Below are 13,016 nucleotides of genomic sequence, written 5' to 3' on the forward strand. Positions count from 1 at the left end.
GGTGAAGGCTAAAAATTGAGCCAATATTTACACACTTTTATAAGGTTTTACTTAGAGTTGCACATGACATGCAAGCACCTCGAAACCCAAGAACCACAGTTTCAGCCTGTGTCTATTTATAGGGGCAGAAGTGAATCCCCAGTTAAGTGACATTCAATGGCATTACCATCGCTGAATCCCCCACTATCAACACCCTGGGGGCTACCATTGACCAGAAACTGAGGACTAGCCATATAATTACTGCTACAACAGCAGGTCAGAGGCTAGAAATCCTGTAATGAGTAACTCACCTCCTGACTCCCCAAACCCTGTCCACCATCTACAAGGAACAAGTCAGGAGTGCGATGGAGTACTCTCCACTTGCAGCTTCAACAACACTCAAGAAGCTTGACACCATCCAGTGTCGGTGGGTCAAAATCCTGGAACTCCCTCCCTAATAGCACTTTGGGTGTACCTACACCACATGGACTGCAGCAGGTCAAGAAGGCAGCTCACCACCATCTTCTCGCGGACAAAAAGGGATGGGCAATAAATGCTGGCTTAGCCTGCAACACCCACATCCCATGACTGAATAAAATATATACTGAAACAAAATTCTGCGAATGCTGGAAATCTAAAGTGAAAACACAAAATGCCGGAAGTGCTCAGCAGGTCAAGTAGCATCTATGGAGAGAGTGACAGAGTTAACGTCTCAGGTCTGTGACCCAGGCTAAATGTCCACTACCTACATACAATTAAACACATTTATAATACAATCAACACTATGTTTGTATATACCTGATTCTAAATGGACTATTGCTGATTTTTTTTTTGAAAGACAGTAACTTGCTTTTTCATTGATCCACTTAATGCGAAAAATACTCATGATTCCATGTGTAATCTGCAGTTCATAGGATTATTCCCTTGGATAATTAAGCCATGAGGCAGTCAGGTCTTGTTGTCCAAAGACACTTTCAAAGTATCAGATATAATGCAGCTACCTTCTATATTTAAATCAGCTGTGTAAACATGGCACTATCTACAGTAGCATGTTAGAATGATTTAACAGTTTTGTTGCAAGCAACATAACTGTACTTCTGGTTGACTTTTATGAATGAGATAAATAAAGGAAGCATGCAATGTGTATCAGTCAAGCATACATAAGTGTTATGGAATTAGAATTAACCAGATTTACCCCACTACTATAGTTGCATACAAATCAAAATTGTGTCTGAAATTCCTTTTTCCCATTGACATTTGAGAGTAACTCGCTGCTGGTAAATATCAAACTTCCATGGCTTTAATAGTTGGATATCAAGAGTGCTACTAATTATTTGCATGACTGTTAATAGGGATGGTAGTAGTTGGAAATCAAGTTTTAACAACCGGCCCTCAATAAATAAAAGGAATACGCTTTTTAAAAATAGATTCAATGAAAGGTTTGAACAGGTAAATACTCTTGCAGTATAGCATGAAAAAAATTTGCTACCAACAACTGTGAAAACAGCAGTATCTTTTTGTTATTAGAACGTTATCTTCCCCTATAAATTGAATACCCAATCAATATGTAAGCAGCACATAACAGATCCTACAAAGTAATATAAAACACATCTCTACATATGTTCTTCAGATTATCAGAGCAGTCTAACAATTTGAAGAGTACTGTTACAGTTTTTCAAAGATGACGATGGTGACAAGAAGCACCTCTATAACCTCAACTGGTAGCTAATAAGAATCCATACTATAAATACTAACTTCTAAAAATTTTCTATCCTCACTACATTGCACTTTAAAGCATTATAGTCCGCTTTAGGTTTGCCTATGTTGCCCCTGATTGGCCCTCCATGCCAAACCTCATCTCAGATAAGCAGTTCATGACTCCTCCTATTGCACTTCAATTTAAACATCTGCAGAAAAACAATGAGATACAAATGTGCATGTCTCTCAAGGCCTCAGTCGTGCCTATGTTAAACTAACACAACATGCACTATTTTATACAATTTAGTTTACATATTATGATTAGACATTACAATTACGCTTTAGGAATGATCTTCCTTTGGGAAATAGAAACAGATAGTGAAGAAGTCTGCTTGTGGCATTTCATATGTGGAGACATGAGACAGCTTCTTATGTGATTTAGTCTCAAAGATTATTTTAAGAAATTTTGGAGTCCCTTTGAGGCCAAACTAAAAGGTCAAAACTGAGTTATAAACACCATTTATACCCATTAGCTCTTATGTTAGGTTCCCAATATCATTGTGCTATTGTGAGGAGATGCTGACAAGAGGCCAGGTGTTTTGTCACAGAGAGTTTAAAAGGCAAAAACATGTTGAGCGCCAGTCATCTTGGATTGTTCTTGCAGCTCACCTAATAGCTAGGAAAACAAGGTGAAGTGATAGCAATGTACAGTACAGAATGACAATGATATCCATGTTCACTTTAAGAATATGTGCAGTAAGGATAAAGCTGAAGTGTGCTGTTATCATTTTGCTTCAGATGCACAAATTTCAAAAGCTGTTATCATTCACTTGAAGCACTAACTTACAAGCTGATGGCTTCCTTGTGAATATATTTTATTAAAAATATGCTTGAGGCAAATTCCTATCCTGCCTTTCACAGAGTAATGACACTGATTCTATAAACTCCAAGACTGAGAACTCACCCCAGATTTTAAAAACGTACTTTGTAAGAGACTGGACATTGGTAAATGACAGAAATGGAAAAACACACTGACCCCAATTTTTACTTGTCCTTTGATTCTGTTCACGTAACAGACATGTCAAGCCTGGATTATACAATTTATAATCAATATCAAAATGGCAAGATGGTATCATATGAGCTGAGCTTAAATTTGATCTCCACCTGTGATAGTTTAGCTCTATAATTGGATTTTTCTGAGACACTCTTTGCATTTCAGTTGTAACTACCACAAATAGAATTGAACTGAGAAAAATCTTCTATCCCAGGGAAAACTTATCTTTGTCCCTCCAAAATGTGTTTACTCTCTGTGCAAGAAAACATACCTTTGTATTTCACTGTTCCCATGGTGATACTGCTCCTGTCCACTCCAGCGTGGATATCTCTTCCTCCAGAACCCTTGGTTCCTCGCTCCTCTCTCTGATCTTTCCAGATGAGCCATACTTTCACATGCCTCTGAAGAAAAGGTCATTAAAAAAAACATGAGGAATAATATCTCTTGTAGTGTTATTGTTACATCAGTTTTCTTTTATAATTCACAGAACACCAATAAGCTTGATTGAAAAGCTTCTTGATAAATTTGATGCGTCACAAAGGAAGATGCATCAGAGAGTCCTTTCCATTCCATTTATGTTTTCTGCAGTTGAACTATAGTCAGATTGTCTTATGTTTGAAAGAAACAGAGCCTAAAGGAACTCACAATGACACAGGTAATACAGGCCTGACAGTATCATTACAACGGATTTTACTTGGTGCGTGCACCAGAGCTGAGTGAGGTAACTGTTTTTCCGGTTGCACAAACTTTCACACCTCCACAAATTCAAACAAGCTGGACAATTTGAAAAGGTATAGTTGTCAAATCTTAATGCATTTGAACTTAGGACTGAAATGATACCTCCAAAAGCATTTTTAAAATGTATACACAGAATTTTGCATATAGTTAGTGCCATTCTTATTCAATTTACAAAAATTGGGACATCCCTTCTCTTTCCCCCGTCCCTTAAAGACAGCCCATATATTAATCTGATGTTTGTGTATGTAGTATTATTGATTTAAATGAATAACTGGTGCAAATTCCAGAATGGACCCATCAAATCTCTACTGGGACGGGAACAGATGTTAGCTTTAGGTTTATCTCTAGGCTTTTCTTAGGATCATCTGGGTATATGCATGTATGAGTCATTGAAGGTGGCAAGACAGGTCAAAAGCATGGTTAATAATGCTTATGGTATTCTAGGCTTTATAAATAGAGACATATAATACAGGAGCAAGGAGGTTATGTTAAAACTTGCATAAAACACTGGTGCAGCCTCAACTGGAGTATTGTATCCAGTTCTGGGCACCATGGTCTAGGAAAGGTGTGAAAGCTTAGAGAGTGCAGAAAAGGTTCACAAGAATGGTCACAGGGAAGAGGAACTTCAGTTACGTGGATTGATTGGAGAAATTGGGATTGCTTTCCTTGGAGAAGGTTGAGAGGAAATTTGATCAAGGTTTTCAACATCATGAGGGGCCTGGACAAAGTAAGTAGGGAGAAACTTTATTCGCTGGTAGAAGGATTGCGAACAAGAGGGCATAGATTTCAGGTAATTAGCAACAAAAAAGCAACAGAGACATGAGGAGAAACATTTTCACACAGCAAGTGGTTAAGATATGGAATGCGCAGCCCGAGTGTGTGGTGGAGGCAGGTTCAATCGAGGCATTCCAGAGGTAATTGGATTGTTATGAGCTACAGGGAAAAGGTAGGGAAATGGCACTAGGTGAATTACTCATATGAAGAGCCAGCAGGAGCCTCATTCAGTGCTGAACAATTCTGAGATACTGTGAGGATTTCTAAACATATATATTTTAGTTTTGCAGGTCGAGTAGCTGAACAATTATGGTACTGGACCAAGAACCCAGAGATCTCGAGTTCAAATCTCCCCACAGCAAATTGAGAAATCAAATTCCATCGATCTGGTAATTTGTGGGTTTAAACCATAAAAAGATGCAAGAATGCCTAAAGAACATCATTTGTTCACTGTTATCTTTTGGTTACGGCCACTCTGATCTAGTCTGGCCAGAACTCCAGTTTCACTCTACATGTTTGACTCTTAATGCCCTCAGGCACTCAAAGATGAGCAACAAATATTGCCTTGCCAGTGTCACTTACGTATGAAAGAGAAAAAAATAGTTCTTAGACAAAAAAATTCAAAGACAGAATAATCATGCAACTGCAACTTTGACCACTGACATATACTCCAGAGAATTCAATGGCAAATCCAATTCAGGAAAGAAAGACAATTCCTCTCACTGACAACACTGAAAAGTAACTACAAAGAGTTTCATTCCAGCCTATCAAGAATCAGGGACATATTAATTATCATGAAAATCGTCAACAAACAGGGCAGCGTAGAACATTAGTTAGTTTTGACACAACCATCTAAGGAAAAGACTGTGTCAAAGCCTTTTCAATGAAATCTTATAAAAATTAATTATAACACCACTCATGAAAAAAATGATAGAAAGGACATTAGAGTTAGAGATTGCTCTTTAAACGTATGGGACAATGTGGGTAATTTCCCCGTTTCTTTTCCCTCAAATATGCAGTCATCATAATGTATGGTCCAACAGTCTTTGTCCTCAGCATGTGCCAGAAAATACAGACATATTTAACTGTAAAGACCAACAACTCTGTTTGTCAAAAGTACGTTAAAAAAATTACAATGACAATTTTACTTGGTGCCTTGCCAATGCTGGAGGCTGTAATTTGGGTGACTATGGGCAATAAGTTGCATTCACACAGCATCTTTAACATAGAAAGGACGTTCCAAACCATTTCATGGAAGTATAATCAGGAAGAACAACACAATCTTTAGCAGTGGATCTGCCAAATATTGAGGCAACTAAAAGGGACGAGAACACAAGACAGAAGCAAGAGCAGACCAAATGGCCGGTCGAGCCTGCTCCACCATTCACTATGATCATGACCAACATTCAACATTTTAAACAGTGAGTCTAGTTAGTTCAGGTTTATGGGGCCTCCACCTCATAACATTTAATATTTCCACAGTAGAAGAGAAGCCAATCATGGGAAAAGTTGTTTTCCAGGCCTCCACATGAGCTTAATAAAAGTAAAAATATTGTGCTACTCTGTATATGCGATGTAATTAGAACTGTGTGAAAGCATCCTTCTTTATCTTGTTTATAGATCTCTAATTATCAGATTCTGTTTCCCAGTGGGCTGAACTGAGGCTGTTGCTTCATCAGTAACACACAAGCTGGTTAGGTAGACAAAACATCACAGCCAGTGCCTGAACACTGCTGCTCTCACAAACTGCCCACCATTCTCATCAACTCCACTGGAAAACCAAAAGCAGTTTGCATGCCAATTGAATTACAGATATGTTTGCCTCATCCTGACATGTGCCAATTTGAAATGCTAGAAGATAAATTCTGATGAAGGTGGCCCTTTGGCATATTTGATCTTCCCCTTCCAAAGCACCAACCCTATCATCTTCCTATTACTGCTATGGGTTTCCTTTCTTCCTCTTAATAAAGCTCCCCTCAGATGTCTCTTTTCAAGGTGAAAAACCCTAGCTTACCAAGTCAGTTCATTATATACTTACATGAGAGATCAAAACCGCTTGGTTAAATTACTTACTGTAACATACTATCTCATCTCTTGTAAATACCATGCTCTCTCAACCTATCAAATTTGAAGGAGGCACCCAAAGTTACAACATAGATATGTTCTATTTGACGAAATCCTCGGAATATGGCCCTCGTTTCTAAACAAGTGTAGATTGATCTGAATTTAATACATTGTACAGTAATGCAACCCAACATCAAATTGATGTAACATTGATCCTACTTCCTACTTTTGCCTCAGCTGTGATCAAACTGAAGTTGTGATTCTCCATTCATCGGCATGTAGCAGGCTGCAGACTGAGGAAGCTGGTTCGAACCTGGTGGGTTTCAGGAGATACAGCATATGGTAGACAGACTACAAGAAAAGTTAGCACTGTTTGGAGTGAAAAATCAGGTGATGGAGCCAAATACAGGAACTGCCTGGGCTGGAAGAAATTTGAGGAATCTGATTAATATCTATACACTGCTGCTGATCCCAGTAGAGTTCTTCACTTCAAATGCTACCAAGAGCTCATAAATACACCGATAATCGGCAACTGTGCAGTGAATGATATATAACAAATTAAGTGAAAGAAATGTTATACTTCATTTTCACAAGTTTTACTTCTAGTGTGTGCCTGGAAGTGTGGGGTGATTCATTTTGGTAGGAAGAACATGGAGAGGCTATATAAAATAAGGGGTGCCATTCTTAAGAGCGTGCAGGAGCAGAGAGAGCTGGGTGTATACGTGCATAGGTCATTGAAGGTGGCAGGACAGGTGGAGAGAGCAGTTAATAAAGCATACAGTAAACTGGGCTTTATTAATAGGGACATCGAATACAAAGGCAGGGGGATTATGCTGAGCTTATATAAGACAATAGCTAGACCTCAGCTGGAGCAGTGTGTACAATTCTGGGTGCCACACTATAGGAAGGATGCGATCACATTGGAGAGAGTGCAGAAGAGGTTTACAAGAAATGTTCCAGGCATGAGAAACTTTAGTTACAAAGATAGATTGGAGAAGTTGGGACTCTTCTCCTTGGAGAGGAGAAGACTAAGAGGAGATTTGATAGAGGTGTTCAAAATCATGAGGGGGCTGGATAGAGTAGATAGGGAGAAACTGTTCCCACTCAACAAGGGATCAAGAACGAGAGGGCACAGATTTAAAGTGGTTTGCAAAAGAGGCAAATGTGATGTGAGAAAAAATTTTTCACGCAGCAAGTGGTTCAAGTCTGGAATGCACTGCCTGTAAGTGTGGTGGAGGCAGGTTTAACAGAGGCATTCAAGAGGCAACAGATGATTATTTGAACAGAAACAATGTGCAAAGGTACCAGGAAAAAGCAGGAGAATGGCACTAAGTCATGATGCTCATTTGGAGAGCTGGTGCAAACATGATGGGCCAAATGGCCTCCTGTGCCATAGCAATTCTGTGATTCTGAGATCAAAACTTCTTTCAAAGATATTTTACAGATCAAAGTTTAATGTGGCGAAACCGCACAATTCAAACTAAAGTTAGGAACAAGGATCCTAAAGCGTAAATCAGATGCTAAATACCAATATTAATACCTTTTATGACTGAACTGTTAATTATCTCATTCAAAATCAGTAACCTCAACACGCCTGCCTTTCAAATATGCTAAAATGTAGCAGGGGATTCTAAATAGGATTGGAGGATGGTTCTTATTAGAGTTCTTCAGGGATCGGTGTTTGGGCCCTGCTTTTTCCTGATATATATATATTAATGATATAGACCTTGGTTTACAAGGCACAATTTCAAAATTTGCAGATGATACAAAACTTAGAAGTTTTGTGAACTGTGAGGATGATAACGTGGAACTTCAAAAGGAATGGTGGAATGGGCAGGCAAGTGGCAGATGAAATTCAATGCAGAGAAGTCTGAAGTGATTCATTTTGGTAGGAAGAACACAGAGACAATATAAAATAAAGCAGAATTACCTGGAAAAACTCAGCAGGTCTGGCCACCTGCTGAGTTTTTCCAGGTAATTCTGTTTTTGTTTTGGATTTCCAGCATCCGCAGTTTTTTTGTTTTTATTTTTATAAAATAAAGCATACGATTCTAAAGCATGTGCAGGTATACCTGGGGTTATACATGCACTAATCGCTGGAAGTGGCAGGGCAGGCTGAGAGAATGGTTAAAAAAAAAGCATACGAGATCCTGAGCTTTATTAATAGGTGCATAGAATACAAGAGCAAGGGGGTTATAATAAACCTGTATGAAACACTGGTTCGACCTCACCTGGAGTATTCTGTCCAGTTCTGGTCACCACGTTTTAGTGAGGATGTGAAGGCATTAGAGAGGATGCAGAAAAGATTTACAAGAATGGTTCCAGAGATGAGGAACTTCAGCTATGAGGATAGATTGGACATACAAACATACGAATTAAGAGGAGTAGGCCTTTTGGCCCCTCGAGCCTGTTCCGCCATTCAATAAGATCATGGCTGACCTGAACATAACCTCAATCCCACATTCTTGCTGACCCCCGATAACCTTTCATCCCCTTGTTTATCAAGAATCCACCTGGCTCTACCTTAAAAATATTCAAACACTCTGCTTCCACCCCCTTTTGAGCAAGAGTTGCAAAGACTCAGGATCCTCAGAGAAATAAATTCTCCTCATCTCTGTCTGAAATGAGCAATCCCTTATTTTTAAATAGTTACCCCTAGTTCTAGATTCTCCCACAAGAGGAAACATCCTCTCCACATCCACCCTGTCAACATCCCTCAGGATCTTAAAGGTTTCAATTAAGTTGCCTCTTACTCTTCTAAATTCCAGTGGATACAAGCCTAACCTGTCCAGCCTTTCCTCATAAGACAACCCATCCATTCCTGGTATTAGTCTAGTAAACCTTCTCTCAACTGCTTCAAAGCATTTACATTTTCTTTAAATAAGCAGACCAGTACTGTACACAATACCTGAGATGTGGTCTCAACAGTGCCCTGTATAACTGAAGCATAACCTCCCTACTTTTGTAATCAATTCCCCTCATAATAAATGATAACATTCTATTAGCTTTCCTAATTACCTGCTGTACCTACATATTAACCTTTTGTGATTCATGCACTAGGACACCCAGATCCATCTGAATCTCAGAACTCTGCAATCCCTCACCATTTAGATAATAAGCTTCCTTTTTATTCTTCCCACCAAAATGAACGATTTCACATTTTCCCACATTATACTCCATTTACCAGGTCTTTGCTCACTCACTTAAGTTATCTATGTCACTCCTTGCATCCTCTTCACAATTTACTTTCCTACTTATCTTTGTCATCAGCAAATTTAGCCACCATACCTTGAGTTCCTTCATCCAAGTCATTTATATAAATTGTAAAAAGTTGAGGCCCCAGCACTGATCCACTCATCACATCCTGCCAACCAGAAAAAGGCCCATTTATGCCAACTCTCTGCTTCCTATTAGCTAACCAATCTTCTATCTATGCCAATATATTACCCGCATACCATAAGCTTTTATCTTCTGCAATAATCTTTGATGTGGCACTTTATCAAATGCTTTCTGGAAATCCAAGTATAGTGCATCCACCTGTTCCCCTTTATCCACAGCACATGTGGCTCTGTCAAAGAACTCCAAATTGCCAATTTGCACATGGCTCAGGTAATAATGCAGAAATTATTACCTTTGAGGTTCTGCTTCTTAATTTGATGCCTAACTCGTCATACTGACTATGCAGAGCCTTCTTCCCCTTCTTGCCTATGTCGTTGGCACTGATATGGATATCAACAATTGGATCCTTCCCCCTCCCACTGCAAGTTCCTCCCCAGCCCTGAGCAGATGTCCTGAACCCTGGCAATCGGCAAGCAATAAAGCCACCTGGCTCTCGCTCTTTGCTACAGAGGACAGTATCAATCCACCTTACTATACTGCCCCTTAAAACCACTACATTCCTTTTGTCTTCCCTGACTTGGATGGCTTCCTGTACCACGGTGCCATGGCCAGTCAGCTCATCCACCCTGCAGTCCCCACTCTCACCAAACAAGCTGGGAGAACCTCAAAGCTGTTGGACAATTGCAGAGGCTCACACTCCTGCAATGCTGCTCTCTGAGTCCCCTTACCTGCCTCACTCGCAGTCACACCGTGCTGTCCCTGGCCATCGACCAAATCAGAAGACCCTATACTAAGAGGTGTGACTGTCTTCTGGTATAAAGCATCCAGATAACATTCCCCCTCTCTGGTGCATCACAGAGTCTGCAGCTCAATGACTCTGAGCCAACGTTCCTCAAGCCACAAACGCTTACTGGAAACGTGTTTGCCCTGGATCACAATGTTGGCCAGGAGCTCCCACATGCTCCAGCCTTGACACATTACATGTTTTGCCATCCTTAATGTGTTTTAAGTAATTAATTATATTAATCACTTATTTAATATTGCTTTCTTATATATTTTATTAACTTTACCACCAAATTATGTACTATTTTAAACCTTAGCGACAGAATAGAACTTACCAACTGACCAGATATTCACCAAACTGCTAGCTGCATTCCCTGTACTAGAGTAAGAACCAATTTCTATGGGGTGAGAAAGATAGAAAGAGAAAATGAACAACTCCTTCTCCCCCAACTCCCCTCTCACTAAACTCCAAGTCATCACTCAGTTAGTCAGCTGCATTCCGTTTGCTGGGACTGTTCTCCTTGGAGGTGGGAAGGTTAAGAGGAGATTTGATTGGAGATATTCAAATCAATAGGGGTCCGGACAGATAAGACATGGAGAAACTGTTCCCATTGGTGGAAGGATCAAGAATCAGAGCACAGATTAAAGGTAATTGGCAAAAGAAGCAAAGGCAGCATGAGGAGAAAGTTTTTATACAGAGTGTGGTTTGGATCTGGAATGCACTGCCTAATGGTGTATTGGAGGGAAATTCAATTGTGGCTGTGAAACTAGAATTGGATTATTATTTGAAAAGGAAAAGTTTGCAGCACTTTGGGAAGAAGGTGGGGAAGTGGCATTTGGTGAATTGCTCTTGCATACAGCTGGCACAGGCATAACGTTTCAAAGGGCCTCTTTCTGTGCTGTAACCATTCTATGAATTAGACAATATGACTAGAAACAGAGAAAGGAGCCTGAAGGCTTAAGACACGTTCTTTCACCAAACAGTTAGACACAAATGAAAAGAAATTAAGTTGGGGTTAGTGTTGTACCATTGGGATCAGTATCAGGATTATGCATCTATACTTAGGTACAATTGTATAGGATCAGAAAAATCATTCACCCATCAAAGCTCAATTCTCTGGAGTAATAACTCTACCATGATGGAATCCAATTGTATCGTGAATCATCCCCATAAGTATACCTTCATTATCTTACTTGGTAGATTATTCCCGAAGCACTTCTTGAGTAAAGAGTCAATTTAGTTTTTACTAACTTGCATTTAAGTCTTTAAAATGTTTCTTTAATTCATTGCAGAGATGCATGCATCACTGACAAAGCCAACAATTACTGCCCTTCAGTGGCGGTGGTGATCCATGTTCTTGAACCATAGCAGTCCATGTGGGTGATCCAGGGTGCTGATCCAGCGACAGTGAAGGATCAGCAATATAGTTCCAATCAGGATGGGGTGTGACTAGGAGGGAAACTTGCAAGTGGTGATGTTTCCATGTATCTGCCTGACAATGTGTAGAGACAGATTCAATTATGGCTGTCAAAAGTGAATTCCCATGTTCTTCTAGGTGGTCAATGTTGCAGGTTTAGAAGGTGCTGTTGAAGTGAAGTGCTGTTGGTGAGTTGCTGCAGTGCATCTTGTAGAAGGTGCACACTGCTGCCATTGACTCTCTCTACCACTGGTGCACAATGTTTAAGGTGGTAGACGGGGTGCTTTGCCCTGGATGGCATCAAGCCTGAGTGTTGAAGCTGTTCTCATTCAGGCAAGTGGGAAGAATTCCATCATACACCTGACGTGTAGACGGTAGACAGGCTATGTGGAATCAGAAGTTGAGTTATTTGTGATAGAATACCTAGCCTCTGACCATCTATTTATAACTTCTGAATATATTACATATTTCAATAGGTCACAGCTTAACCATCTAGTTTTCAGACTGTCAAGCATTAGCTAGCCCTCTGTGAGAGAGTCATGTTGATTGGCAATCACACCACTAAAAACAAATTAACTAGCCACGCATCGTTACTAATTGTGGAATCTTACTGCACGTTTTTGTGCTCGCTTCGGCAGCACATATATTAAAATTGGAACGATACAGAGAAGATTAGCATGGCCCCTGCGCAAGGATGACACGCAAATTCGTGAAGCGTTCCATATTTTAGACTTGCAAAACATTCCTGTGCAACAATTACTGCTCTCTACAAAGTAACTCACCACCTTCCATGTGGTGTAGGTGAGAGACGTGGTTAAGATGCTATTTGTATACAAGTCTGTTTTTGTTACTCGCTTTCCTCTTAGCTCATTTTCTTCACGTGATGTCATTTTTATTCCACTACCTGCACCTTCTCCAATTTATTTCATGACATGATCAAAACTGGAGGAGAAGGTACTTTAAGTATGATCTTACCACTGCATTATAAAGTATCAGCATAACTCATCTAAATCTGTGTTCTATTCTTTGAAGTATACATTTAAGCATTCTATTCTCTCCATTAATTCCTTCATCACATTGTCTAGATATAAAAATTGGCTTGCCTGTTTCTTTCCAACTCCTTTTGTGCTACTTTAATTCCATTCATCTCATACATTGGCTGAGGCAAT

General features: G+C 39.8%; 1 protein-coding gene and 1 non-coding gene across 4 annotated transcripts in view; one reads left to right on the forward strand and one right to left on the reverse strand.

The window, feature by feature from the left end:
* LOC121270915 (serine-rich coiled-coil domain-containing protein 2-like) overlaps positions 1–13,016 on the reverse strand; it is a 569,579-nt gene that overhangs the window by 354,242 nt on the left and 202,321 nt on the right. For all 3 annotated transcript variants that reach the window (XM_041176518.1, XM_041176517.1, XM_041176519.1), the window contains exon 5: positions 3,003–3,132. In XM_041176518.1, coding sequence (XP_041032452.1) covers positions 3,003–3,132 — 130 coding nt within the window. The remainder of the gene's footprint in view (positions 1–3,002; positions 3,133–13,016) is intronic.
* Positions 12,470–12,576, forward strand: LOC121270959. The gene has a single exon (XR_005941649.1). It is a non-coding gene; the product is annotated as a U6 spliceosomal RNA (small nuclear RNA).

The sequence above is a fragment of the Carcharodon carcharias genome, chromosome 28 (assembly GCF_017639515.1).
Source record: "Carcharodon carcharias isolate sCarCar2 chromosome 28, sCarCar2.pri, whole genome shotgun sequence".
In the NCBI taxonomy this organism is placed as follows: domain Eukaryota; kingdom Metazoa; phylum Chordata; class Chondrichthyes; order Lamniformes; family Lamnidae; genus Carcharodon; species Carcharodon carcharias.